This window comes from Oreochromis aureus, linkage group 19 (genome assembly GCF_013358895.1).
Source record: "Oreochromis aureus strain Israel breed Guangdong linkage group 19, ZZ_aureus, whole genome shotgun sequence".
Classification (NCBI taxonomy): domain Eukaryota; kingdom Metazoa; phylum Chordata; class Actinopteri; order Cichliformes; family Cichlidae; genus Oreochromis; species Oreochromis aureus.
Genome location: NC_052960.1, coordinates 18,300,886 through 18,326,207, shown reverse-complemented (window position 1 = coordinate 18,326,207; position 25,322 = coordinate 18,300,886). Strand labels below are relative to the sequence as shown.

Genomic DNA, 25,322 nt, shown 5'->3' with positions numbered 1-25,322 from the left:
TTGCTAATATAATTGAAACACCACATGTGCTAATGAGGAGTAAATAAAGATCCAGAAATGAAATCATGTTTAAAATAGGAACACATGACCGGGTATCAGAGAGGTACTCACAGCTGTTTAGCTCCCACTTGGAGGCTTAAGTCACCTCAGTGTACTGACTGAACACAGTCATCAGTCTAATAACAATTTGGATGATGTTTACTTGAATAGTGTGACATAAGGATTTTAACTGCTTCTCTTTGCAACTATGCCAAATGCATTGGTGTCACTGGATGATTTTCACAGGAGTACATGTTTTCTGGAGATTTCACTGTATTTTGTAGGAAGCCAAATCATTAAGAACGAGATGTGGCATATGAGTGGCATGGACAAAATTAACAGGTTGGGCAACCAGAGTTCTGAATCATCATCAGTTTTACAGCCTTCTTACTGACAACACATTTCCCACGGCCTGCAATACAACAATGAAGTGAGATGGTTAAGCCAAGGAGCTGTACCAGCATGTTTTTATTTTAAGTTTTTGACAGTAATGTGTCTCTGTAAAAAAAACAAAAGCGACATATTGTTGAAATTGCACTCTTTTTTTTTTTTTTTTTTTTAAAGACATTTTGTACTGTTCATCTGTTTTGTAACAGGGCAGCTCGTTAAATGCGAACATTTTCACAAAATTCTTTACATGTCTTTTACTGTTGGTAGCTATGCAATAGTGCTGTTAAGTCCAGCCCACTGAGATAAAATGGCCCATGAGCTAAATGATTTGGTCATGAACGAAGTGCCACATCCTGATTACCTGCCCAATATTTATTCTCTCCCTTTGTTAGAATACATGTGTAGATGGCACAGTTTACAGTCTCAGAGGTCAATATTTAATTTGAGTTTTTATTGAGTCAGAGGGTTTAATTGTAGCCAGAGGAGCAGGAAAGTTTAACTAAATATTACCTTGCACAACAGGCATATAATCTCATAGTATAATGAATTGCATAGCCACTGGTCTTCATTACAAAGAGCAGACTGCAAAGTGGAACAGTCAGTGTTAGACGATGAGTTTGCACGAGGTTATGCACACAGCACCCTGTTTGCTCTGTTGCATCATCTTTTCTTTACACCCTTTGCTCTTGCTCTCCGTCGCTCACTGTCCTCTGCTAACTCAGCTGTGATTGATATTGTATTGAATTTTTAAACAACATAATAGCTTAATGAATGTGAAATGGGAACAAGGGGTGATGGGTATCTTAAAAAACAAGCACTGAAGCACTGAATAGAGAGAGATGAGAATGTAAGAATGAGTATTAAAAAAAAGAGAGTGTGTTGGGTTTAGGATCAGGTAACAAAGGATCAGGTGTGTGTGAGCCATAAATTTCCATGTAACGGTCGTTAATATTGTAAAGAAATCGCTCCTGTAGCAAGTGATATTGTTGTGTCCCGCTCAGCTATATGCTGCCAGCCAGGCGAGTAAATTTTACCAGCCTGCAATTGATCGAGCGTAAGTTGATTTCCATTGTTAGACAGGTGGTCTCCTTACCAACATGATGGTGGTCTGAACCCATTCTATACCCATTCTATGAGAGTACAGTGAACTCATCATCATTTCCAAGAAACTGGTTTGCGATGACTTGAGCTTTGTGGCATCATGGCATGTTAGTACCCATCAAAAGATGGGTACTGTGGTCACAGGGTCAGCAACAATACTCAGGTAGCTTGTGGCACTTGAACAAATCAAGACCAGGAAATGTATTTTCCAGTCTTCTATTATGCAATTTTGGTGAGCCCTTGTGAATTGTCACCTCAAGTTCCTGTTCCTGTCCTGTAGATTAGATATTTGCCTTAAGAACCAGTCCAACAGGTGTTCCTAATAAAGTGGCTGATGAGCATATATGAAGAGGGAATTGTGTCATTAAGGAAGGAGAGGGCTGCGGACAAATAGAAAAAAACAAATAGAAAGGGGATTTTAAGCGCCTGCAACTTTCTGGATAAAGGCGTGAAGCGATGTCCAAAAGTTTGCAGTTTAGGGCAGCCTCATAGGATGTGAGGTTATGCACCCTGGTCAGGCCCTGTGTAGCACCTACACTAACTTTTACAATTAACACTACAGAATGTACAAAATGTTCTGTTGATAGTTTTAAATTGTATTAAACTGCTGTGGCAGGAGCGTAATCCATTTCAGTTCCTATCCTGCTGACAGAATAAAGAGCTAAAATAGCATAGTGTATTAGAAAAATGCTTGTGGCCCTTAACATAGCTTAAAATAGTGTGTGTGTGTGTGTGTGTGTGTGTGTGTGTGTGTGTGTGTGTGTGTGTGTGTGTGTGTGTGTGTGTGTGTGTGTGTGTGTGTGTGTGTGTGTGTGTGTGTGTGTGTGTGTGTGTGTGTGTGTGTGTGTGTGTGTGTGTGTGTGTGTGTGTGTGTGTGTGTGTGTGTGTGTGTGTATTGTGAAGCTGTTATGCGTGTCACCTGTTAGCATTGAAGTGTCTCTCTACATTTGTAGGTTTGACCAAGCGAGACGGGCAGCTGACTCCCAGTCAGAAATACCTTGCTATCAGGTATGTGACTCAGGTATGTTTTTGATGCTTCAAATGATGAGTTCACTGAATCAAGTGGAATTAAAAAGCTGCTGTGATTTTAAATTGGCATTCAGTCTGAGAGCAATGATGCTCTCTTCTTTAATAAAGGCGTTATTGCTTTCTGCATAGGCAATCGCCACACTGCCCTCCCCTTTCAGTCTCTCTGGCGCTGTCAAGCAGTTGTTAGGCACTCTGTATCTAGGAAACAACACATTGACTACTCTCTGGTAACTTGTACTGTGGGAATGCCTATCCCTCCATCTATCCTGCTGTATAACTGTGATTCCCTCCCCTTTGTCATTCCTATTGGAGATCATTATGCAGCAAAAACAAAAGTAGTTGCCACACATAAACAGGTAGTTTATGTGTGGCAAAAGGTTAGGAAAGACTAGTCAATAAAAAGAACAGAATAGAAAAAAATGCACAGCAAAGAATAAAACACATTTTCCATGTGAATCTTACACATAAACCAGCCTAGATGGTTATAAAACAGAGCAAACATAGTGATCACTAGAAGACCTACTCATTGTAGCTTTAAGGCCCTAGACATCACAATCCTTCGCTGGGCTACTCTGAGTCAGCCGCTTACTCCGAAATGGCTGCTGGGAAGGACATCCTGCATGTTCAAGCAGTCAGACTGTGCTTCACCTAGCAGATGAAATTTAAATAGGAAAAACTAGGAGACAAAAAAGTCTCCAGGGTCAGTCGAGATTCTCCATCTTTGCTTGGACTGTTCAGTCGAATAAATCCTACTTCTTCTCAGTCGATATGGACAATACTGCTCTAAAGCATTATAACATGGGTTTAGTCACTCATATATGTTTGGTCTAGACTCTGTAATGAATGGATGAATATTTTCTAATGTTCAATCCGTGTCTCCTCAAGTCGTATGCCCAGCTTGTTGGAATACCTGAGCTACAACTGTAACTTCATGGGGATCCTGGCAGGGCCGACCTGCTCCTACAACGACTACAAGGCCTTCATTGAAGGAGCGTGCTACCAGCCGCGGCACCAGGAGAACGCCAATGGCAAGGAGAATGGAAAGTACAAGCAGACTGAACCCTCGCCCAAGGTACAAAGCACATTAGTGGACACAGTTAAGTCCCATTTAGATTGGTTAGGCAGATGAGCCAAACGGTCAATACAAAATTGCAGTTTTTACTTGACAAAAGGTACTATCTCGAATCTTGAATGCACAATAATAATAACTGTGATGTAAAATTGCACATTTGGATTAACGGCCCAGAGCGGAGCAGTCCTAAGAATAATATATTGTAATACACGTACAGGGTTTTGATTTACATGACAGAAACTGGGACATTACTGGGAATTTGTGACGCAAATATCGAAACCTCAAGGTTATTTATATATTCTTGATGCATTAATAATTTAAAGACAGTCCAAGATTAGCGTTTGTGTTTAAGTGTTTGATAAAAGAAAGGAACAAAGTGAAAACAGATGTTGCTAAATATAAAACCTGAAAGGATTCTCAAGGACTCGACTAACCTTCAAATCAACTTAACCGGATTCCTGTAGAATAACATCACCTCTCGTCATGTTGCCAGCGTTCGTTTTTGAATATAATAGAGTGCACCGAGTTTAATTGGATTGCTTCATTTTATTGTCTCCCACCTCTGTCCAGAATGATGTCATCTCCAAGCTGTGCACCTGTGCTATCTCGTTGGCCATCTATCTGTCCCTCTATAAGCTACTCCCAGTGGAGCGCTCGATAGACGACGACTTTGTAAACTCCACACCCTTCCATCTCCAGGTTGTCTACCTTTACTTGGCAATGCTGGCGCTGAGGCCAAAGTACTACTTTGTCTGGACACTCGGTGAGTTTGACTTGGCTTTCTTATCAGTGATAACACATTTCCTCCCATAAATGTGTTATTCAGAGATTTGGATCTGTCATTTGAATGTTTACAAATAAAATCTGTATATTCTGATTTTATGCAGATTTTAAACATTTGCATAAACACTGTATATACAGAGGTTCCCTTATGCTGGAAAGGAAACAGTCTTTAAATAACATGTGTAACGTGCACAAAATGTTAGGAAGAGCTGGGACAGGAGAGGGAGGAAATACCTTATGCCTACATTCAAATTTTCATATTTGGTCTAATGTGAGTTAGGCAGGTATTAAAAGTGAGGGAATTTGGTGATAAGATGGACAGTCTGATGAAAAGTTTGTCTATAAGTGTTACTAAGATCACATTGCTCAATCCCACTGCCTCTTTAAGTTTTATAATTGAACTTAAAGGGGCTGGTTCAGAGAATATGACTGTTGTCAATGTGAAATGCAACCTAAGAAGAAGCTTTCCTATTTCTTGAGGTAGCAGTGCCATCTAGTGGTGAAGATCTAGAGGTGTTGCACTTAATTTTAGACAAGCGCATCCAGTGCTCCATTTGTTTCCGTCACTGCTTTACAAACTGCAGGGAGGGAAGCTCTTGTCATTCTTTACTATAGTCACTCTACTCTGAAGCCCATGTACCTCTGTCCCGCAGCTGATGCTATCAACAATGCTGCCGGATTCGGCTTCAACGGATACAACAAAGATGGCTCCCCACGGTGGGATCTGATATCAAATCTCAGAATTCTGGACATTGAGGTCTGGATCTTTGTTCTCATTTATTATTTTATTTCCAGATAAAGCCCCTTTTTAAGTAAAGCCTGAAAGAATATTTTTTTATGTATTTGTTTTCAGTTCGCCACCAGTTTCAAGTTGTTCCTAGACAACTGGAACATTCAAACAGCTCTTTGGCTTAAGAGGTAAGAGCATTTCGGTTATAATGCTGTAGCTTTCTTAGTCTGAGAACAAGTTGTGCATGTATAGTGTCCTTGACACATAAGCAAAAATGTTTGCTTGATACCTGCATAAAATATGTGGAGAAATTTTACAGAACCTATAATCTGAAGCACTTATATTTGATGCAGTGAACTTAAATTAGACAGTTTTGCCCATTTACGAGATTTTGATTCATTTGTTTCTACTTTTTTGGACTGAGCGCTACATGTACGCATTATGTTTTCTTCTCAGGGTGTGCTACGAGCGCTGTCCCATTAACCCCACTGCTGCCACCTTCCTGTTGTCAGCCATGTGGCACGGGGTGTACCCTGGCTACTATCTGACCTTCCTCACCGGCATCGGCATGACTATGGCTGCACGTGCAGTGAGTACACACAGTGCACACTGTTCAATTGATGAAAAGCTTCTGAATTTGTATATTACTTACTTTCAAAAAACTTTCATTAAAATCCTGCTACAAAAATTGATTTGTTTTCCACCGCCATACTAGACTTTAAGACCTCTATAGATTTACCACAGCTACTTAACAGACCAACGAACACACAACAAAATCACTTAATGGATTTCAAGTGGATAATAATGAAGTAGTGTGCCACTTAAACCTCATTTTGAGCGTGAGGCCATTACCACTAATCTCGGCAAAGCCAGACATCTTCATTCCAGTTATGTCAAAAGAGGAGACAGGAGGAGATTTATGCAGAGACAGTGGCGTGATAGTAAACTAGGAATGCATTAAGTCTCTGGATAAAAGAGATAAAATGCAGAAACGGTCAATTTTGTGTGTGGGGCAGTGAGTTGTGAGTTTCTGCAGCGACTTCTTTATCTGAAGGAAGACAAGCAGAGCATTGACCTAGTTATGCCAACTTCTGGCCTTTGCCACACAAAGCTGTTTCAGAGATAGATTCCTCCTAAGATCTACGAGGGACAGAAAGAGACGGCGCAAAAGAAAGATGGGCAGATAATGAGTGGAAGCCGACAGTAATCCCTGCTGTCATGTGGAGATTTCTGGAACTAGGTCAGTTAGCTCAACTTTAGTCTATTGTACGGAAGAGTGGGTAGAGTATAATTCAAACTTTACAGCTTCATTTTTACCTAAAATGTATAAATTGTCAAGTTGAACTTGTCAGAGCAGTAAGAAAAATACTCTCTCTTTCAGGTACGGCACAACATCAGGCCGTACTTCCTGGTGTCTGACTCATACAAGGGCATCTATGATGTGATCACGTGGGCATGGACTCAGGTGGCCATTAGTTATACAGTGGCGCCATTTGTGCTACTTGCAGTAGGACCCTCACTCAAGTTCTACAGGTACGTCTGTCATGTATCACTATGAGCTTCTTATACACTGTGGAGTAGGAGACACAATGTCAGCCTTTCTTATTTTAAAAAATACATACAAATTTACATGTTTTTATTAGCCTGGCAGACAGTAATGGTTAACGAGACAGCTTTATGATTGAAGGATGAGGAGGAAATAAAACAAGTGACCTTAACATTGACCAGTCGCTGCAAAGAAATTACGATCCAAACATCAACAACAGCTGCTAGACAGGCAGCAAAGAACAGACACACTGTAGCTATTTGTTCATAAACCAAACTATTGGCTAAATCCAGATTTGAATTTTTTTGGCCCTGTGTTGGAATTGGATAAAAAGCTTCAGAGTACAAACCCAACTCCAGAAAAGCTGGGACACTGTGTAAAACTGAAACAGATGCACTGAGCTGAAAATGTCATAAACCCATAATTTATTCACAATAGAGTACAGAAAACATATCAAATGTTTAAACTGAGAAAATGTACCATTTTTAAGAAAAATATTAGTTCGTTTTCAATTTGATGGCAGCAACATTTCTCAAAAAAAATTGGTAGAGCCATTTCTTGTAGCAGTCTATGAATATCCTGGAACTGAGGAGAGCCGGGCTGGACTTTGGGAGAAGATTGGTGTCATATTTTTCAGTCCTGGGTCTTCATTTTTGTATTTTATGTCTGTGATGCGCCATATGTTTTGTGTTGATGAAAGGTCTGACTGCAGGCAGGCTAAACTGGCTTTTTTTTGGTTTGTTTTACTACAAAGTCATATTGTTGTAACATGTGCAGGATGCTGTTTACCGTTGCATGGTTAACAACATTCTCTCTCATCGATGTCTTCGCAGGTCTTGGTACTTTGGGTTACATCTTCTATGTCTGCTGGTGGTCCTGGCCCTACCTGTCAAGTCAAAACGCCGGCAGGCCAAAGAGCAGCAGGACGACCTCCAGAAGGACAACCAGACAGATCACAACAGCACAGACAACAACTGCAACCAGAAAGAAAAGACCACATGAGGGTCGGGACGGTGACGCGCCGCCCCTTCAGCAGCAGAAACACTGAGACGAACTATAAACTACTGAGACCTGGAGTGTGTTGAGTCTGTTTACCTGACAAAGAACCAAATATCTCCTATCAGACAGAAAACACAAGTCTACATCCTGGCAAAAACTTCCAGTAGCAAGGCTGACAGCAATCACACTTCTGACATGGATACGAGACCAAGGTGAAGAAATGGCCAAGGTGTAAACTAATCAGCGGTAGTGGTTACTTTGCAATACATTAGTGAAAACGAACACCTCCAAGCTGCCTTAAACCCTCTATGTACTTTGAAGGTGAAATAACAGTTTGAATGGCACGCTGCAGGAACCTAAATGCAGTTACACCAGTGTGGTTTCATGTAAGGTAAACAGATTTAAAGAGCAGTATGTGGAGGGTTTTTGTCATTGTCTGGGTACAAGCCTCTGTTAGGTGGCAACAGAAAACCGTGTACATGTAAAAGAAACATAACCTTTATCATCAGCTGCCAATTTCAAACAGGCCTTAGGATCCTCAAAATATTGTTTGATTTCTATGTCTTGTTTTTTTAAATCTCTCTTCCAGAAGAATTCACATCGTGTGTGTTTTGTATTTAGATGTTTGTGACGACACTAATTGAAATCCATTCTGAATGCTCTTTTGTTTTTTGTGGGATGACTCGACTATGCCTGAAAGAGAGAATCTCAAAGTGGAATTCAGATCTCATTCCTCTCCAGTCTAAAAGATTTAATAACTGGATATCTTTTATATTTTTCATATCTGCTGCTTTTTTTTGTTGGGCAAACAAGACTCATCTGATAAATGTGTGTTTCAAAGGGAGTTTGTTTACCCTCTGGTAACTTAGAATACTTTTTAAGGCTTGTTGACTTGGGGTTCAGAATTCATTTTTTTTTAAATTTCTGCTGATATTTGTCTCATGACAGGTTTCCTCTGTGTTCAGTTGTTAAAACAAGTATCCAAAATGATTTTAATTAACAGAATTCCTACAGAATTTACATCCTTCTTGAGTTATTTGTGCAGTAATTGTCTTAAGTCCTACAAACGCAACAGAAATCTAATCAGATCACCGCACTGACTTAGAAATAAAGTGTCAAATGGTCCATGCACAGTGCATAAAAGCACATAAAGAAACCAGTTACAGTTATATATGTATGTGACTTTATAGTATTGTACAAATTTCAAACACATAAGCCAGCTGTTGTGGTAAATGGTCTTATTTCATATTGTGTGCACTTAATGTTAGCCTAGGGGATGTTTCAGCATTTGCTGTATGGTGTTCCTGTTTCCTCATGTTGTTTTGGTCCGTGGCTCGCCTTATTAGCCTTTTAGAGTCCCCCAGTTGGACCTAATAACAGCAACTGCTGTGATATTTTTCTGAAATCATTAGATCGGATTAATGAATGATGGAGTTCATGACAACGTGGTGCAGAGAGGACCTTTTACAAGGCACCTTGCTGCTCTTTGAATAATAGTGACACATAAATGTACCTAGATATAATCTTGGGATTTCAAAGCCAACAGCATCAATTTGAAATTATGCTTCCTTTTTTTTTTTTTTTTTTTTCCAAAAATCATTCTCAATAATTTAAGTTAAACTGATGCATTTGTTTCCTGTAAAGTAGTAACAAAGCAGCAGAGATGAGTTGGGGAGTTTTCTTTCTTTTTTTTGTTTTTAAGACTAAAATAACACTCGCATTTTCCTGCCATAACTTTGTGTGTGTGTACCAGTATTCATGTGACCCGTTGATGTTGATGTGAACTCGACTTAACTATATTTGTAGCCTGGGCCCTGTGTAGGCGAGAGCGGCCCACCCAAGGGGAAAGGGATGTCATTGTTCAAAAACATAGCGATTATTGCACTGCATGGCCACCCAAACCAGCAGATCAATGCAAACTGCTCCATATGTCCAAAGTGCCAAATCATAAATGGCGCATTTTATTTTTTTTCTTTTGTGTATATGTGGGCCTGCGTGTGTGCGTGTGCGTGCCTGTGGAACATATTGGTTATTTTTGTGTCAGAAGGAAATTTATTGAAAGATTTGTATAACAGTACATTACAATTCTGATTTATGTGGGGGAATAAAGAGAACTTATTTTTAAACACTAACACTGCCATTATGTCATAAATGATTTGTTTTTGTCCGGTTACAAAAAAAAAAGAAGTAATTTGTTTTTAAATGAATACAAACACTAGTACAATAGGGCTTTAGCGGCATATATCACATGTGCATATAACAACATTAAGCTTCTTGCATGTTAAAGAGGAACACGAGTAGGACCATTTAAAATATATTTATCAATTGGGTTTTTATCTTTTATTGATTTTTGTCTCTTTTTTTTAAAATAATACTTGACTTGTGTGGATATATCCTTCATCTGCCCAAAGTAAAAAAAAAAATGGGACAAACAAAAGGAATGCTTGCTCTGCTTTGTAGTGTAACAAAATTGCCATCATCATTAGATTATCTATCTACTGCTCCATGCACATCATAATGGGAATTGAGTACAAATTGGGGGGAGTGTATCCAGATGCTTTACTCAGGTTCAGCATTTATATTATAACTTTAATAGGCGACCAAAGAAAAAGCTAAATATTTTGTTTTATATCAACAGAATTACTTAAAAGCAATCCACAGCATGTAAGCTTATTTTAACTACTTTTTGAATTCAGAAAAATATTTTGTTGTGTTTTTAAACTCAGAACCTATAAAGTTACTGTTAAAACTGTAAAATTAATGTCGTACGGTAAAAACAAATCTCACCTCCCCACAGTAAACGTGTGAGATGAGATGCTTTTTTTCCCCCTGTTAGTTTTCTTGCCACATGTTACCCTGCTGTACTCTTGGGTGCGAGGAGGTGGAGTCTTACTGTAGCAGGTCGAGGCTCCTCTGTCAAACAGAAGCAAAGATATTATGGCTTATAAAACGAAGACTTTTTAACTGGATTATCTGGACCGGAATTAAAATACAGAGCAACCCAGCGTAGGTAAGACTACTTGAAAAATTGTTGGTGTAATTTTCTCCAGCTTTTTAGAGAAGATAAAAAAAAAATGTACGGACCTGTTGGAAAGCTAGCCCTAGCCTGTTAGCCTGTTTCCAGGTTTGGCTAGCCTGTGTTTTCAAGTTGCTTCCTAGTGATAGTGAACGGGAAGTCGCTGCTGTGTTTGCAATATCGCTGTCAAAAGACCTTTGTCAAGACAGCGGAAAAACCGAGCCACACTATTTCTAAACTTTTCTTCTCCTCGTCACATTTAAAGCCATGTGATTATATGCGCGTCATACAGATGTTCTTTTTTTTAAAGAGTCATGGGGGTCAGAGCAGTGAACGCACCATAGACTTGGTTTAAATGCCACGATGTTGACACGGTGTTCAAACCTATCAGTTTGTTGTGTCCATGAACTTTGTGCACGTTGCAAAGCCCACAGCCAAGCAGTTTAAGGCTGTGTGTGTGTGTGTGTGTGTGGATCAAAAACATGAGCCAGTTTTTGCTTATGCACATAACATAAGCAGACCCTGGTGTGCATTAGGGAACTGAATCCTCAGCAGTTTCATACCCACATGACTGGTCATAAAAAAGCTGACGGGTTAAATTTAGAGACCCTATCCAGTGTTGCTTAGTTCCCTTCTAACATTTGAATGCGTTCAGATAACCAAACAGCTGACTTGGAGTTTTATTTGATGGTTTGTGATGTTAGCTAGTGCTCTTGTGTTTTTACATAAACACTACAAATGTCATGTTTATGTCAGTTTTCCAGCTGGAAACAAAGAGAATTGGGCTGCAAGTAACAAGTGTTTTCATTACTGAATAGAATTGATTATTTTCTTGGTCGATTTGACTTTTGGACATTAAAATGCCAGAAAACCGAATTTCTGAAGCCAGTTTCTTGTTTTGTCAGGGCAACAACACAATTTATTTAATAAATTGTCACATTTAAGAATGGGTTAGAAAATAACTTGCAGTGATCGACTGATTTATTAGGTAATCCTTTGTTTTTCTTTATTTTTGTATCCAGAATCCTGTGTATAGATCATTTTTATAGCACTAATTCACTTTCACAAGAACTGTGTTCATTTTCATTAATAACAGTAAAAGAAAAAGCTTTATTGTTTAGTCTTCTACTATATTGTTGGGTGATTCAAAGGGTTAGTTTAATATTTAATTTTAATTGATCAGCACCTGAGTCATTTTAAACACTGTGATTACAGTGATACTAAAGTGACAGCTCCCATGCTACTTTATTGCATTATCCGTAAAATTAAGTCATACAAATGAGTCCAAACATCCTAACTGGCTTTATCGTCCTTTTATCTTTATCAGTCGGTGCCAAGCCATTGCATGTAATGAATGAATATCTGGTCGTGTGCCTCTATTGTGTTGGGTGAGGATGGGCGTAGGCCAGCCCCCTCATCTAATATTCAGCTGTTTGTAAAAAGGGGGGATGCTGAGCCTGAGCCCGGCAGTGCTTGTTGAAACTGTGTGCAGCTGAGCAGAGAACCACTGCCAGTTTTACCCTTCACGAAGGTAAGAGTTTCTTTTGTAGTAATGTTTTCTGGTGATTGTAGGTCTTATTTTCCCTTCTTTCTCCAGCAGCTTATTTTTGCTGTGTTTTTTCTTTCTTTCTTTTTTACTGGTTTATTGTCTCTGAGCTTTAGTGTGCATGTGTTTTGTGAAAAAGATGCGACTGAGCTCCACTCTGATCACTGCTGAACAGGGAGAGAGCGCTCAATGTTTACTGATTGGTTCTTGGGTGTATTTGTCCACCCATTATGCTGAGAGGCAAGAAGCTGGGGAGGGTGTGTCAACAGGCTCCAATTGCTTTGACTGTAAACAAAGGATTTTTTTCTCACCTCTCCCTGGCACTGTCCAATATGGGCAAATGGTTACCAGGCGATCCCTGACTGAAAATATAAACAATTCAGAAAAAAAGGTTAAATATTTGCATTGATTGGTTACTCTGCATTTGAATAAACTGCCAGGCCTTTGTACTGACAGCCCAAGAGGCATGTGACATTTGAGTGTTTATTGACCTGAGCTTGAGCTGCTTGTCTGAAGGATTATGGTGAAATATTGAGCCGTATATAAAGCCCATTGCCAGGGCAACTTACAAGCAATGAATGGAGCTGATTAATTCTTTGTTACTGTGGCAGGAAGTAGGTCTGACCATTAGGAAAGAGCCCAACTTGATGAATGATTAATGAGTGCTTTTATCGATTGGCTGAATCCCTAATTCCTGTAAAAACCCCTTTCAAAAGAAAACATATTTGAAGGGCTTTCTCTTGGCTAGATGTATTATACAATACATTTCTGGGAGGTTTGTGCAATTTTATCTTAAACTGGGAATATCTTTTCTAAATATAGAGTAAGTCACTACCCAGTAGTTAAAGTGTCAAAGAAAAAAACAAACCTTGGCCATCCAGTTAAGGTAAAAAGGCTTAAAATGACTCAGTAAATATAGAAACATGCTTGTCTCTGGGTTTAGGATAATTCTTGAGAATGGTTCACTCCAATTATAGATAATCTCGCTCCAGTGGGTCATGTGCATTGATTTGTCATATAGTCACTGCGTCTTACTGCTTTTTTGCTATGGGTGCAAAGTACTTCTTGTACTTTTAGGGAGAACTCTGCTTTTTTCTTGTGTACAAAAGTTCCACAATGTCCAATTTCAGGAAGTGGAGGAGGGTAGAAAAGGCTGGCTCTGATATAATTGGAGCACACAGTCGAGTGCACCAATTGTCCTAGCCCTTATTACATCAGAGAGTCAAAGTTTAAAGGCTATTGTTTGTCTTCATTGGTATTTGATGGCTTGGTTAACTATCTTGAGCAGAGCTTTGTGATTGCTCAGCCTTCATTATACTGAGTGGACAAATTTCAGTCAGTGTTTTCAGCCTCAGCAGACAGACTGAACGAAACTGAAGAGAACTAACAGCCCCTGCTCATCCCTGTGTAATAAGCATGTTTAATAGATTGTAAGTATGGTTATAATGAGACTTTAACATGATATTAAAAGATTTGTAATGACCTCTGAAATGCACGCTCACAAAAATTTGTCCTGATAATTTGTGATTGATAATATAGTTGCATTAGAGTGCATATTGCAACATGTCGAACACACATACACAGAAAAAAAAACTGTTTTTCACTTTTTATATGTGTGTTTCTTAAATATTATACTCCATTTGTTTAATGTGTACACCATCTAGTCTCTGCTGTATTGTTACTGTTTGTATGGGAGAGCTTATGCATGCAAGTTGGGGTTTGGACAGTGGTGATTTATTCCACTGCATCACTTCAAAGGCACACCACACCTCTTCCCGGTCACGATTTTAACTTCTTGTTTGTCTCTTAGAAGTGCTGTATATTTAGCTGCACAGGCCACAAAGCTATTGTTGTGCTCTTTAGCTCATTGTGAATGCTCATCTGCTTTTGCTCTCATTCTGCAGGGGTGTATAGCTGGTTAGCGGTCAACCATGGATACCAGCACGTCCCTGAAGATGACCTCTCTGGCTGTCCAGAGTCTGTTCAGCTATGTGGACGAGGAGAACCTGGCTGCTGTCAAAGCACATTTGGACATGTTCACAGATGTGGACAGCAGGAGTGATGTAAGCCACATCACAGCAGCCTTAATGTTGGCTCTTGAAGTTCAGGGAAGAATAGGCAGTAATTAAAGGCTCTTTAAGATAACTTTAGTTGGTGTTATGTAGGAAAACTAAAATCCTTCTGTGTGGAGTTTGCGTCCTCTTCCTGTTCAAAAACATACTTGTTAGGTTAATTGGTGATTCTTGGCTTTAGGTGAGAATATGAATGGTTGTCTGTGCTAGCCTTATGATGGACTGGTGACCTCTCCAGGCTGTTTCCTATCTCTCACCCAAAATCAGCTTGGATTGGCTCCAGCTAGTAGCTAAGAAAATGAATGGATGGATGAAGATATAGTACTCATAAAACATTATTACGTTATTATTGCGTTCTTAATTATTTTAGATAACATTTTAGATATCTCTTGTCGCTGCAATTAAAAGGTCAGCTACTGTTTTACAACAGTAAAGAAATTGTTTATTATGTGCACTTAGTACTCATAGGACGTTATTGCAGTATACCCTGAAAGACAGGGGGAAAGAGCTTAGAAGGGAATATAAACATCCAAGGCCATTAAAAGGTAATGTAGTATCTCCACACTATCTGTACTGTATATTGTACGATTATAGCAGCTGTAAGTAGCCTGATTCCTGTATTTACAACATATACATTCACTTATTATTTTATAAATGAAAGGATAATGCCAGTGAGATGATATTTTGTCAAGAAATCCTACAAAAAGACCAGAACTCCAAAAGTGAACCAATCCTACTACTAATAATTATTTTCATGTAGCCAAAATCTGATTGTTGCACATTGCTGTTTGTTTCCATGTTTGTCTATATAGGTGTTGTAGTTTATACACAGTGCTTGTATGGACACTCTCCTGCTGTTGCTGTAATTACCACAAAGTGCAAAATTTCCTGCAAATGAGTTACAGAGTTACATATAGGAGCATTTGCTAGAAAAAAATAGAGCGCATAGCAGGTTATTAAAAGATTAAAGAAATAAAATTGTGCGGCGACAGACAGTCTGGTACCCGAGTAGAGCACATTTTGTAATTTTAGGCTTTATATGAATTTGTTGACAAAGAAAAATTGAGACAATTCCAGACCTGTCCCTTAATGTGGAAAATATTAAGCAACGTGTAGACTTGTATGGGACAGTAATCAGTTATGTTACTGTACATGATTAGCGTGAAGTCATAAAATCGTTGGACCTATCTGTCATTTTGTTCCAGTGACGTCTTGTTTAATTTGTATTGGATAATCGACTGCCTGTACTCCTCGTCTCCTTGTTTCAGAATGGACAGACTCCCCTCATGGTGGCAGCAGAGCAGGGCAGTCTGGAAATAGTGCAGGAGCTCATTAAGAGAGGAGCCAACGTTAACTTGGACGATATTGTAAGTTTTCAAATGCACACGCACTTGTCATCTCTTAATAAAGAGCACAGCCCCAAACATGAGTAAACGCGATGTACGCAGAATGGAGGGACAGGTGAAAAACAGTGCGGTCATTTAAACCACATCATCCACTTGACAAAGAAGACATAACTAGTGGCCTTGATGTTCCATCTTGCTGAACTCACCACATTCGGGCTTAGCCCTCAGCTGTTATGATCCGTCATGAGCCATAATGACAGCTTATTACATACTTTTACCTTCGCTCATTTGAGTAAATGACAGGATCCACTCGCTAGCCAACACCCTGCGTCTTCAGATCCCAGCACACACTCACGCATGCATGCAGCCTCCTACTTCGACGCACGCATGCATTGCCCTCACACCACTTATTAACATCTCACGTAATGTAACCTATTATTACACATGGCGCACTCAAAGTCAAAGAAAAGAGAGGAAGTTTTCCATTTCGTAGTCCTTCCCGTGTCTCACACTCGCGCTCCGTGACACCTTTGTCTCTCGATGCGACACCGCGTTCCCATGAGCACCTGGTACGACCAGCTGGTAGGTGCGGTTTTCTTTTTTTTCTCTGACCATCCTCAAGCGTCCCATTTATTGCTCTGACAGATGCTCTGTCAACTGGATTTAGAGAATGGGAGTTCTCAAAGTAACAGGTAGTGTCTGTGTACAGGACTGCTGGACGGCGCTGATCTCGGCAGCTAAGGAGGGACACATCGAGGTGGTGAGGGACTTGCTGGAGAACAATGCTAACCTTGAGCACAGAGACATGGTGAGAATGTAGAGAGTGTGAAATTTTTCCTCATTTAAAATATGTAAAGTTTGTGTTTACTGTACTACAAATACAAAGGAGCAAAAATGAAATTAGGCTAGAAAACTGGGCTCCAAACATCTAGCTAGCCTTGTGGGTGAAACGTGATCCAACACCTGTTACGTATTGGCCGATAGCCTTTTGTTTTGCTTTAGCTCCTCACTAACTCCCCTTACTTTCACTTAGTGTTACCAAATAAAGTCTTAAATGTATCCTAAAAATGTATTTGGGGTATATTGTTGAGCTGGAACAAGCTCCAAGCACAACCAAAATGACAAGATAGCTAAACAACAGAAAAGAATAACACACCAAATCAGTCTTATGAATTTACTGAAATGGTATATATTCCTTTTATATTTATTAATGCTTTCTGTTTGATGTGCCAGTTCCAGTGCTGGTTGAACAGGGTAATGCATTAGCTTGGAAATCGACCTAAAATTAAATTACTTTCTGTCTGATGGCTCCTCTCTAGTAGTAATCCCATTTACTGGGCTCTGGTTGTCTTGGCATGGGGCAGTGATGTGATTTAGTTACTTTGTCAGAGGCAGAGACTCGACAGTAACCAAACTATAGAAGCTTTTTTCTGTATTAATAAGATTAAAAGCAATGCTTAGGAAATATGATCTACATGTTGTTCCTAACTGGGCTGAAATCCTGGGAGAAATGTGAAAAAACACAGTAAGGATAGTGAAAAATAACAGTCTTTATGTATCACCGTGTATCAAAGGATACATTTGCTTTCGTATTATGTACCAGACATGTACATTATAAATCCTTGGCCTCTGCAACTCCATGGCAATGAGTCAGGAGGTGGGCTGACTCATTGGCGTTCATGGTGTGTCTAAGCTGCGCAGGGGAGATCACAGTCAGTCATCACAGTGGGATTATAATAAACGACACTGTGTGATACTTCACTTACTGGGTCACGTCATCTTTAAATAGCACATTTTCCAACCACAAAATCTGTCTAGATCTGTACTAGCCTGTAAGGTCAGTACTGTTGTTTGTCTTGCTCTTTATTATAATAAAATAAACTGAATATTACATGCGTTGTGTGTGTTGCTGTTTTCTGATCATGTACACTTAATCTAGTTCAGCTAGTGAGGAGTTTATCTGTGTTTTCTACTTAGGGAGGCTGGACTGCTCTCATGTGGGCAGCCTATAAAGGTCGTACAGATGTGGCCCAGCTGCTTTTGGAAAAAGGATCTAATCCTAACATCACTGGACAGGTATAAAAACTCAACACAGCATTTTTATTTGTATGTTATCTGTGTCTTCTGAAATCTTTGGACATCTGTGATCTGATAATCTGAATAAAGACATTATTTGGTTTGTTTGTTATGATTTTAAACTCTGTGTAAATCCAGGGAAATAGAGAGAAATGTCTCATTTTAAATAAGTGGTAAAAGTCAGTAAATTTAAGAATTAAAAATAAAGGGGTAAGCACCGCAGTGCTTTGCCTCTCCCCATCATCTGCTTTTACAGCTTGAAGCATTTGTATGACCGCGGGCTTAACACTGATCATTAGTTACTGTCAGCATGACTACACGGCTGTCCTCTGCCCCAACAGTACAGCGTCTACCCCATTATCTGGGCGGCAGGTCGAGGCCACGCAGAGATTGTCCGTCTCCTGCTGGAGCACGGAGCCAAGGTCAATTGCTCAGACAAGGTAACTACATACTGACAGATGCTCATTATTTACTTGCTTTAAATCCCACATAAGATGTGCTTTGTGGTTAGGGCTCAGCCTAAAAGAACATTCTTATTCCCCAAGTGCCTTTCCTGTGTCCTGGGCCTCTTATTTATTGCCCTTCCTTCATGATTAATCAATCTCTAGGTTGATGATTGAATCATCTCTTGCACTCTGTCATTTTTTATTTGTAGTATGGCACCACTCCTTTGATCTGGGCAGCCCGGAAGGGCCACTATGACTGTGTGATGCACCTCTTGGCCAATGGAGCTGATGTAGACCAGGAAGGAGCAGTAAGTAGACTGTCAGTAGCATTCAGCAGTGATGCTAATGGTTTCATATAAAAGTGGACACACTGTGTCAAAGGGAGTGTTTTCCTTTCTGTGTAAATTATTTTGATTACGAGTCAAACTGTACATTAGGCAGCACCTCAGCCTTAGTTCACATAACTATAAACAAGACAATACTGTCACTTATTTCAAGGAGTACTCCTCACAGATGTAATTACTCAAGAACTTAATTTGGCATTAGTTGTGATGATGCCACTAAAGGTTTCAGCAGAGTCACTTTTATTAATCATAAAAAAATAGTGTTCTTAATTATTTTGTGTCTGGAATGTTTGAGTAGCAACATTATTTATTTTATTTCCACACGAAGAAAACGCAATCTGAACCCCCCCCCGATGATTTCTGTAATGTAGTGCATCTGTGCTGCTTCAAGTCATGTTGCATCTGTGCTAACACAAAGTGAATGATGCGCTTTTTTTACGTGCTGCATCAGTAATCGGATGGAACTCTCATAGCTAATGTTTCAGAGCAGTTTAAAAGGCAGTGATTAAGAGACTCTGTGGTGTTTGCAAAACCCAAGTTATTAGGCTCTTTAAGCTAGATTGTTAATTGACAGAAGGGTGTATTGTCTCTTAAAAGCTCCTGAAATAACCAGGCAGGCGGGAAAGGATGATCTTTACCGATAACTGCACATTTTTTGTTTGATAATAGGAATGTATAGCAAAAAGGGGTTCGAATGATGTCTAAATATGCCTCTTTTCTTGGTTTCACAGAACTCAATGACGGCTCTGATTGTAGCCGTGAAAGGCGGCTACACAGAGGTGGTCAAAGAGCTGCTGAAGAGAAACCCAAACGTTAACAAGACAGACAAAGACCACAACACAGCCCTCGCCATCGCTGCCAAGGAGGGACACACAGAAATTGTGCAGGACCTGCTTGACGCCGGCACCTACGTCAATGTTCCAGACAGGGTGAGATGTTTGACAGCAGCAGCAGCAGCGGCTGATATGAAATACAATGGAAATAAAATACAACTCACTTTTCTCTGTTTGGTTTTCTCTGGTTTCTCTCTTGCAGAGTGGGGAAACAATGCTGATAGGAGCAGTTAGAGGAGGTCATGTGGAGATAGTGCGAGCTCTGTTGAACAAATATGCTGATATTGACGCCAGGGGCCAGGTAGAAGCTCCTCTCCTTCTGTCTTACTGATGTTTGAAAGAAGGCAGGAGGCCCTCTCATGTGCTCGGTGTAAAATGTCGCCCTACTGATCAGTACTGTTTACTTATCCCTATTGTTTCTCAGTAAAGTGAACTTTTCCCCATGGGTTAGAATTACAGATATTTCTTGTTGTTGTTGTATAGACCTACCTTAACCCAATGTGCATAAAAATATGCACAGTACAGCATAATATGCTGCATTCCCAGCTATGCATATTAAACCATATATATTTTATTTTGGATTTTTTTAATGCAATTTGTTGTTAGTACAAAACAAGCCTTTATTTTTCATCAGGATGGGAAGACTGCCCTCTACTGGGCAGTGGAGAAAGGTAATGCTACCATGGTGAGAGACATTCTGCAGTGCAACCCTGACACCGAGAGCGCCACAAAGGTATCTTTCTTGACCTTTGATCTTCTTTAATTTGATTTCTTGATTATGTTGCAATTTAAGTCCTCCAGATTTTTCATACACTAAATCAAATTTTAAAACGTGGTATTGGTATTTATATATAATGATATTTATTTATTTATTTTTAAATGTGTGATGTTGATTCATTGTTCTTTTTTATTTTGGCCATTTTTCAGAGTCAGCAACAGCAAATATGTTTCCAAACAAATAAATAAATAAAAACAATGAATTTAGTTAAGTTGAAAGAGGAAAAATGATTATCTGAAAGGCTGTAACCTTCACTTTTACAGAGCGTTTTCTAAATAGCAACACTTTTATAACTGGATTTCACTAAACAAATGGTAAGGATAACAATAAATAAAAATAAACCTGAGATTTATACAATACTGTGCAAATGTCACTGTCATATCTTTATATTTTGCTTCCAGAGGAATTCTTGTCATTTTTAAAAAAGTAACCTTGGGCAGTTGTTTTCCAGGCTTTCTGAAGGTCTTTCAAACTATTTCTTTCTACATTGGCTGCTTTTTCACTCATTTTCAGTCCAGTCATTGTACCACAGCATTTTCAGAGACATTGTTTTTGTTTAAGCCACTTAACACTGACCTATGAGTCATTCAAGAAATCGGTCAAAAAAAGACACCTAAGTCAAGGATGAACCGGTGTTGTGTCTACACATAACACATTGTCTACACAGTGTTATGTCTACACATGAGGCAGTTTAGCAAAGACCCAATTTTAAATTGTATCTTCAGGCATTTTCTTACAATAAGCCTATTGCAAAAAACAAATAACTTATTCCATTTTTTTTTGTTTTATCTGTATAAAATCTCAACTATAACACAATTTACGCAAACATTAAATTGTATTTTTTGGACCAAAAAGGTGATTCCAGAGAGCTGAAAAACTTAGCATATCTCAGCATGGTGTGCAAAATAAAAATAAGTAAATAAATAAAACAAAGAAACTGAACAAATGGAGCATAAGGTGAACAGTAAAGTAATCTCCTTAACAAATGGGAACAAATGCAGCAAGGAACAGAGAAATGCATTTGGCCTCCCCAGAGCCTGAACCTCAACATTGTTAAAGCAGTGTGGGATCATCTTAACAGAGAACAAAATAACAAGGCAGCCAACATCCAAAGAAGAGCTTTAAGAAGCCTGGAGAGCTACAGCTGAATACTACCTAAAGAAATTACAAGAACGCTTGCCTAAGAGAGTTCAGGCTGTTTTGAAGAATAATGGTGGTCACACCAAATATTTTATGCTTGTTAGAATTACGCAAATTCTGTCTATACTTTATATACTCTGTATCCATATGTGTTTGGACATGAATCGAGAAATCACTACACCTATTTCAGACTTTCCAAGCAAATATTAAGAAATGAGGGGTGTCTCAAGACTAGATAGTACTTTATTTCACAACTTTACCCCTCAATCTTTTTCATATGTCGCCTGACCCTTGCTCTGAGTTCATGCTGCATCTCTCTGATAACAAATAACCTCAGGCATAGATTATTTTGTGCTTTGTACATTATTAGTCCCATATTGAGATTAGCCAAGCTGTGAAATTTAACAGTATGTAATGTAATAAATAGTCTGCTGAATACAAAGGTGATGTGGTTCTGAAGTTCTGAAGGGAAATCATTGTAAAGTTAATTGAGTGATTGTGTTTGTTTGGGTTTTAGGAGGGAGAGACCCCGCTTATCAAAGCAACGAAAATGAGGAACATAGAGATCGTGGAACTGCTGCTGGATAAAGGAGCCAAGGTGTCTGCAGTGGACAAGGTAGTGTTTAAAGCACGCTTGGTCTTGCTTCTGTTTTTAGATTGTGTTCTCAGCTTGGAGTGAACAGTAATTAACTGAGCTCTGTGTTTTCTCCTCTCAGAAAGGAGACACGCCTCTCCACATCGCCATTCGAGGGCGTAGCCGAAAGTTGGCCGAGCTGCTGCTGAGAAACCCGAAAGATGGCCGCCTGTTGTACCGTCCCAACAAAGCTGGAGAGACACCGTACAACATCGATTGCACCCACCAGAAAAGCATCCTGACGCAGATATTTGGAGCGAGTACGACAAATTTCATGCTGCAAAATAAAAAAGGAGAATTTAAGTTCAGAATTTGAGAAAAGAAGCTGTTTATTTTTGCTGAATATTTTTTTAACTTTCTCTCAGAGCACCTGTCCCCCACTGAGTCTGATGGAGACATGTTGGGTTATGACCTATATAGCAGCGCTTTAGCAGACATCCTCAGTGAGCCCACGATGCAGCCGCCAATCTGCGTTGGCCTGTATGCTCAGTGGGGCAGTGGCAAGTCTTTCCTTCTTAAGAAACTGGAGGGTATGTAATCTCACAGCACTGGGAAAACATCCTGAATGAAAATAAAGTGGTACTAGGATGTGGAAAGTACTTTTTATTGTTATTTTAAATTTCTTTTTTGTTTTCGCCTCTCCGTTCTTCTCTTGTTCAACAGATGAGATGAAGACATTTGCAGGCCAGCAGATAGAGCCATTGTTCCAGTTCTCATGGCTGGTAGTCTTCCTCACCCTGCTGCTCTGCGGCTCAGTAGCCGTCGTTCTGGGCTTTACTGTTAATCCCAAACTGGCGATCGCGGTCTCGCTCAGCCTCCTCGCCCTGCTCTACATCTTTTTCGGTGAGGAGACAGCCCGGCTTGAATACTGGGTACTGAATGATTGTGGGAAAATTCTGCTTTGATTTGAATCGCTCTGCAGTGAGATGAGAATAAAAGGTCAGCCTCTATTTGGACATATTTTGGACTTAATGGTTTGTGTTGGGGCTCTTATAGAAAACAGATGCTCAGGGCTGGAGCACAGCTCGAGCTTTGTTTCTGTGCCGTCCTGCTGTCCAAAGAGAATGTCGAGCAGAATTCTTTAACTGGAAAATATTTTGACCCCTGTTTCAGTGTGGCATGTTTTTATGCTGTGCAAAAACATTTAATCTAAACTGTAAATCAAAGCCTTTTAACAGCCTTTTAATAATGAGTCAGTGACAGTGTTGTAATGAACCCCTTTTTAAAAAATTACCAGCTTAGCTACTATTAAATTTTATTTCCTTTTAATGGACATTACATGTAAACATTGCTACGCTAGGACTTCTAGCCAAACTAATTTGCAGATCTTGTCCCTGGTTAGGCTTTTGGGGTCTGCTATTATTCTAATACAGAGACAATTACTAGTAGAAACATAGTCAAGCAACCACTGCAGACAGTATAGAAATATTGACTAAAGCAAAACAAATAGGAACAATGAGTGAAAAATAACAATTAAGAACAAAATAAAGAGAAAAAATGGATGCTTTAAAGATCCAGCTCAGTGCTCACAGATCAGCCATTGTTTGAATCATAATTTACTAAAGCGTGAAGAAACGTCTTTCGGCTGTTCTCATATTCACAAGGGGGCACCACAGCGTGTATTTGATTTAGTAGATTTTTATCCTGGATGCTGCTTGCGACCCATCCCTCCCAGAGATTTAAGTCTCCTCCTGGTCTTGAACCAGGGCTTTTTTGCGTGTTTGGTGAATGCTTTAATGTGTCTTAAATTCGTAAAATCTTAACAAGAAGCACAACCAATCCTACTCCATCATCATCCTGGTTACGCCATACTTGACAGCATTTGAATAATTTGTGCCTGTTACATTTTCTTTACTTTTATTTTTGTCACTGAGGCTTGGTCCTGGTAAAAATCTTACTGAATTTCAGGAGCCAAACCTTTTGAGTTTTAAGAAGATAAAATAATCACAGATAGCGGAGTAAGGTGGATAATGTTATTTTTTTCTTTGTTGACTGTGATATGTCTTCTGCATTTAGTGTTGGTGTACTTCGGAAGCCGACGTGAGAGGGAAAGCTGGAACTGGGCGTGGGTCATCAGCACCCGGCTTGCTCGTCATGTTGGTTACCTGGAGCTGCTGCTCAAACTGATGTTTGTCAACCCTCGTGAACTCCCTGAGCAGACCACCCGCGCCCTTCCTGTCAGGTGACAATGAGGCACAGACACAGAACTACATCCACTCGATTTATTGTAGTCAACAAATAAAATACACCTTCACAGTTTTCTTGTTGTAAGTTGTAAAACTTAATGCATTCGTTAGCACAACTCTGTATATGTCTGCTGTACTGATGATATTAAACTAAACACTGATCTGCATTCTCTCCCTCTTTATGCAGGTTCTTGTTTACTGATTATAATCGCCTGTCCAGTGTTGGAGGAGAGACGTCAATGGCTGAAATGATTGCAACGCTGTCAGATGCCTGCGAGAGGGAGTTTGGTTTCTTAGCCACCAGGCTGTTTAGGGTTTTCAAGAGTGATGAGATCCAAGGTGATGTTACTGGCTTTTTTTTAATGATTCATGTCAGGACTCGTAAAGAAAAATTTTACTGAGACAATAAAGAATATTACATTTACAAATAACACACTATATAACTAAATGCTGTTTTTTCTAACGTGCTGCAGTTCAGCAAAGGATAAATAATATAAATGTATGTATTTTCATTAATCATTAATCAGAACCTATGTAACATTATAATGATGGGAATTCTGTGGGAGTCTTATAAGCATTGTGGACTTTTCTTGGTGAACCACTGCACAAATTGTGCTGGTGAGTCAGTGTGGGCAAAAAATATGACGGAGATACAAATGAAAGAAAGCGCTCGAGAGACCAAGAGATACCTGTGTCGCAGTAGACAGACCTTTTAAGAAAGCTGCGCAAATCATCTCCCGACATCTGTCTCCCTCTTAGCTAGCTACATTTGGTTTGGTCATGCAGGAGTGGTTTTTACCTGCTTCAACAGCAAACAACAAATGATAAACAAAACAAACTTGCAAGTTAATGCTGAAAGTAAATGAACAGAAAAAAGGAGCAGGCTGCAGAGTAGATTCGGGACCCGAGCTCCCAGTGAGCCCAGTATAAACACCGGTAGCGGCTGATGTAGCAGGATTTTTTTTAATTCATTGTTTTATTAAAAAGTCTTTATATCCTTCTTGATGTATTTTTAGTATGTGAAGGTTTGTTGTGCCCTCCGTGCATCTGTGTAATATTACTGTCTCCTTTCTGTGAACCCTTTAGGTCAAAAATGGAAGAAAACATGTTGTCTTCCCTCATTTGTACTCTTTGGATTGACGCTAGGGTGCTTGATCACTGGTGTGGCACTGTTGTCTATTTTTAAGGTAGGTGTTTTTAGTTCTCTGAAAAAAAG

At 39.5% G+C, this 25,322-nt stretch overlaps 2 protein-coding genes and 1 long non-coding RNA gene across 6 annotated transcripts in view; 2 read left to right on the top strand and 1 right to left on the bottom strand.

The window, feature by feature from the left end:
• The window catches only part of mboat2a (membrane bound O-acyltransferase domain containing 2a), a 43,542-nt gene extending 33,721 nt beyond the window's left edge, over window positions 1–9,821 (top strand). The window contains exons 6-13 of one of the 2 annotated variants that reach the window (XM_031758246.2): window positions 2,484–2,538; window positions 3,445–3,631; window positions 4,202–4,394; window positions 5,068–5,171; window positions 5,268–5,332; window positions 5,601–5,733; window positions 6,526–6,677; window positions 7,524–9,821. In XM_031758246.2, coding sequence (XP_031614106.1) covers window positions 2,484–2,538; window positions 3,445–3,631; window positions 4,202–4,394; window positions 5,068–5,171; window positions 5,268–5,332; window positions 5,601–5,733; window positions 6,526–6,677; window positions 7,524–7,692 — 1,058 coding nt within the window. In that variant the 3' untranslated portion in view covers window positions 7,693–9,821. Of the gene's footprint in view, window positions 1–2,483; window positions 2,539–3,444; window positions 3,632–4,201; window positions 4,395–5,067; window positions 5,172–5,267; window positions 5,333–5,600; window positions 6,385–6,525; window positions 6,678–7,523 lie in introns of those variants that run through there. The other variant, XR_005609466.1, reaches the window with a different exon arrangement.
• Window positions 7,535–11,064, bottom strand: LOC116334730. Its single transcript, XR_004200574.2, has 3 exons — window positions 10,774–11,064; window positions 10,477–10,602; window positions 7,535–7,664 (listed from the first exon to the last, which is right to left on the bottom strand). It is a non-coding gene; the product is annotated as an uncharacterized LOC116334730 (long non-coding RNA).
• kidins220a (kinase D-interacting substrate 220a) overlaps window positions 10,553–25,322 on the top strand; it is a 45,794-nt gene continuing 31,024 nt past the window's right edge. Inside the window, exons 1-17 of one of the 3 annotated variants that reach the window (XM_031758245.2) lie at window positions 10,553–10,699; window positions 14,156–14,314; window positions 15,592–15,690; window positions 16,379–16,477; window positions 17,647–17,745; window positions 18,087–18,185; window positions 18,401–18,499; window positions 19,267–19,464; window positions 19,571–19,669; window positions 20,003–20,101; window positions 21,804–21,902; window positions 22,003–22,180; window positions 22,286–22,450; window positions 22,584–22,763; window positions 23,937–24,102; window positions 24,294–24,445; window positions 25,193–25,293. In XM_031758245.2, the coding sequence (XP_031614105.1) occupies window positions 14,183–14,314; window positions 15,592–15,690; window positions 16,379–16,477; window positions 17,647–17,745; window positions 18,087–18,185; window positions 18,401–18,499; window positions 19,267–19,464; window positions 19,571–19,669; window positions 20,003–20,101; window positions 21,804–21,902; window positions 22,003–22,180; window positions 22,286–22,450; window positions 22,584–22,763; window positions 23,937–24,102; window positions 24,294–24,445; window positions 25,193–25,293 (2,064 nt within the window). In that variant the 5' untranslated portion in view covers window positions 10,553–10,699; window positions 14,156–14,182. Of the gene's footprint in view, window positions 10,700–12,159; window positions 12,237–14,155; window positions 14,315–15,591; window positions 15,691–16,378; window positions 16,478–17,646; window positions 17,746–18,086; window positions 18,186–18,400; window positions 18,500–19,266; window positions 19,465–19,570; window positions 19,670–20,002; window positions 20,102–21,803; window positions 21,903–22,002; window positions 22,181–22,285; window positions 22,451–22,583; window positions 22,764–23,936; window positions 24,103–24,293; window positions 24,446–25,192; window positions 25,294–25,322 lie in introns of those variants that run through there. The other 2 variants (XM_039603732.1, XM_039603733.1) reach the window with 2 other exon arrangements.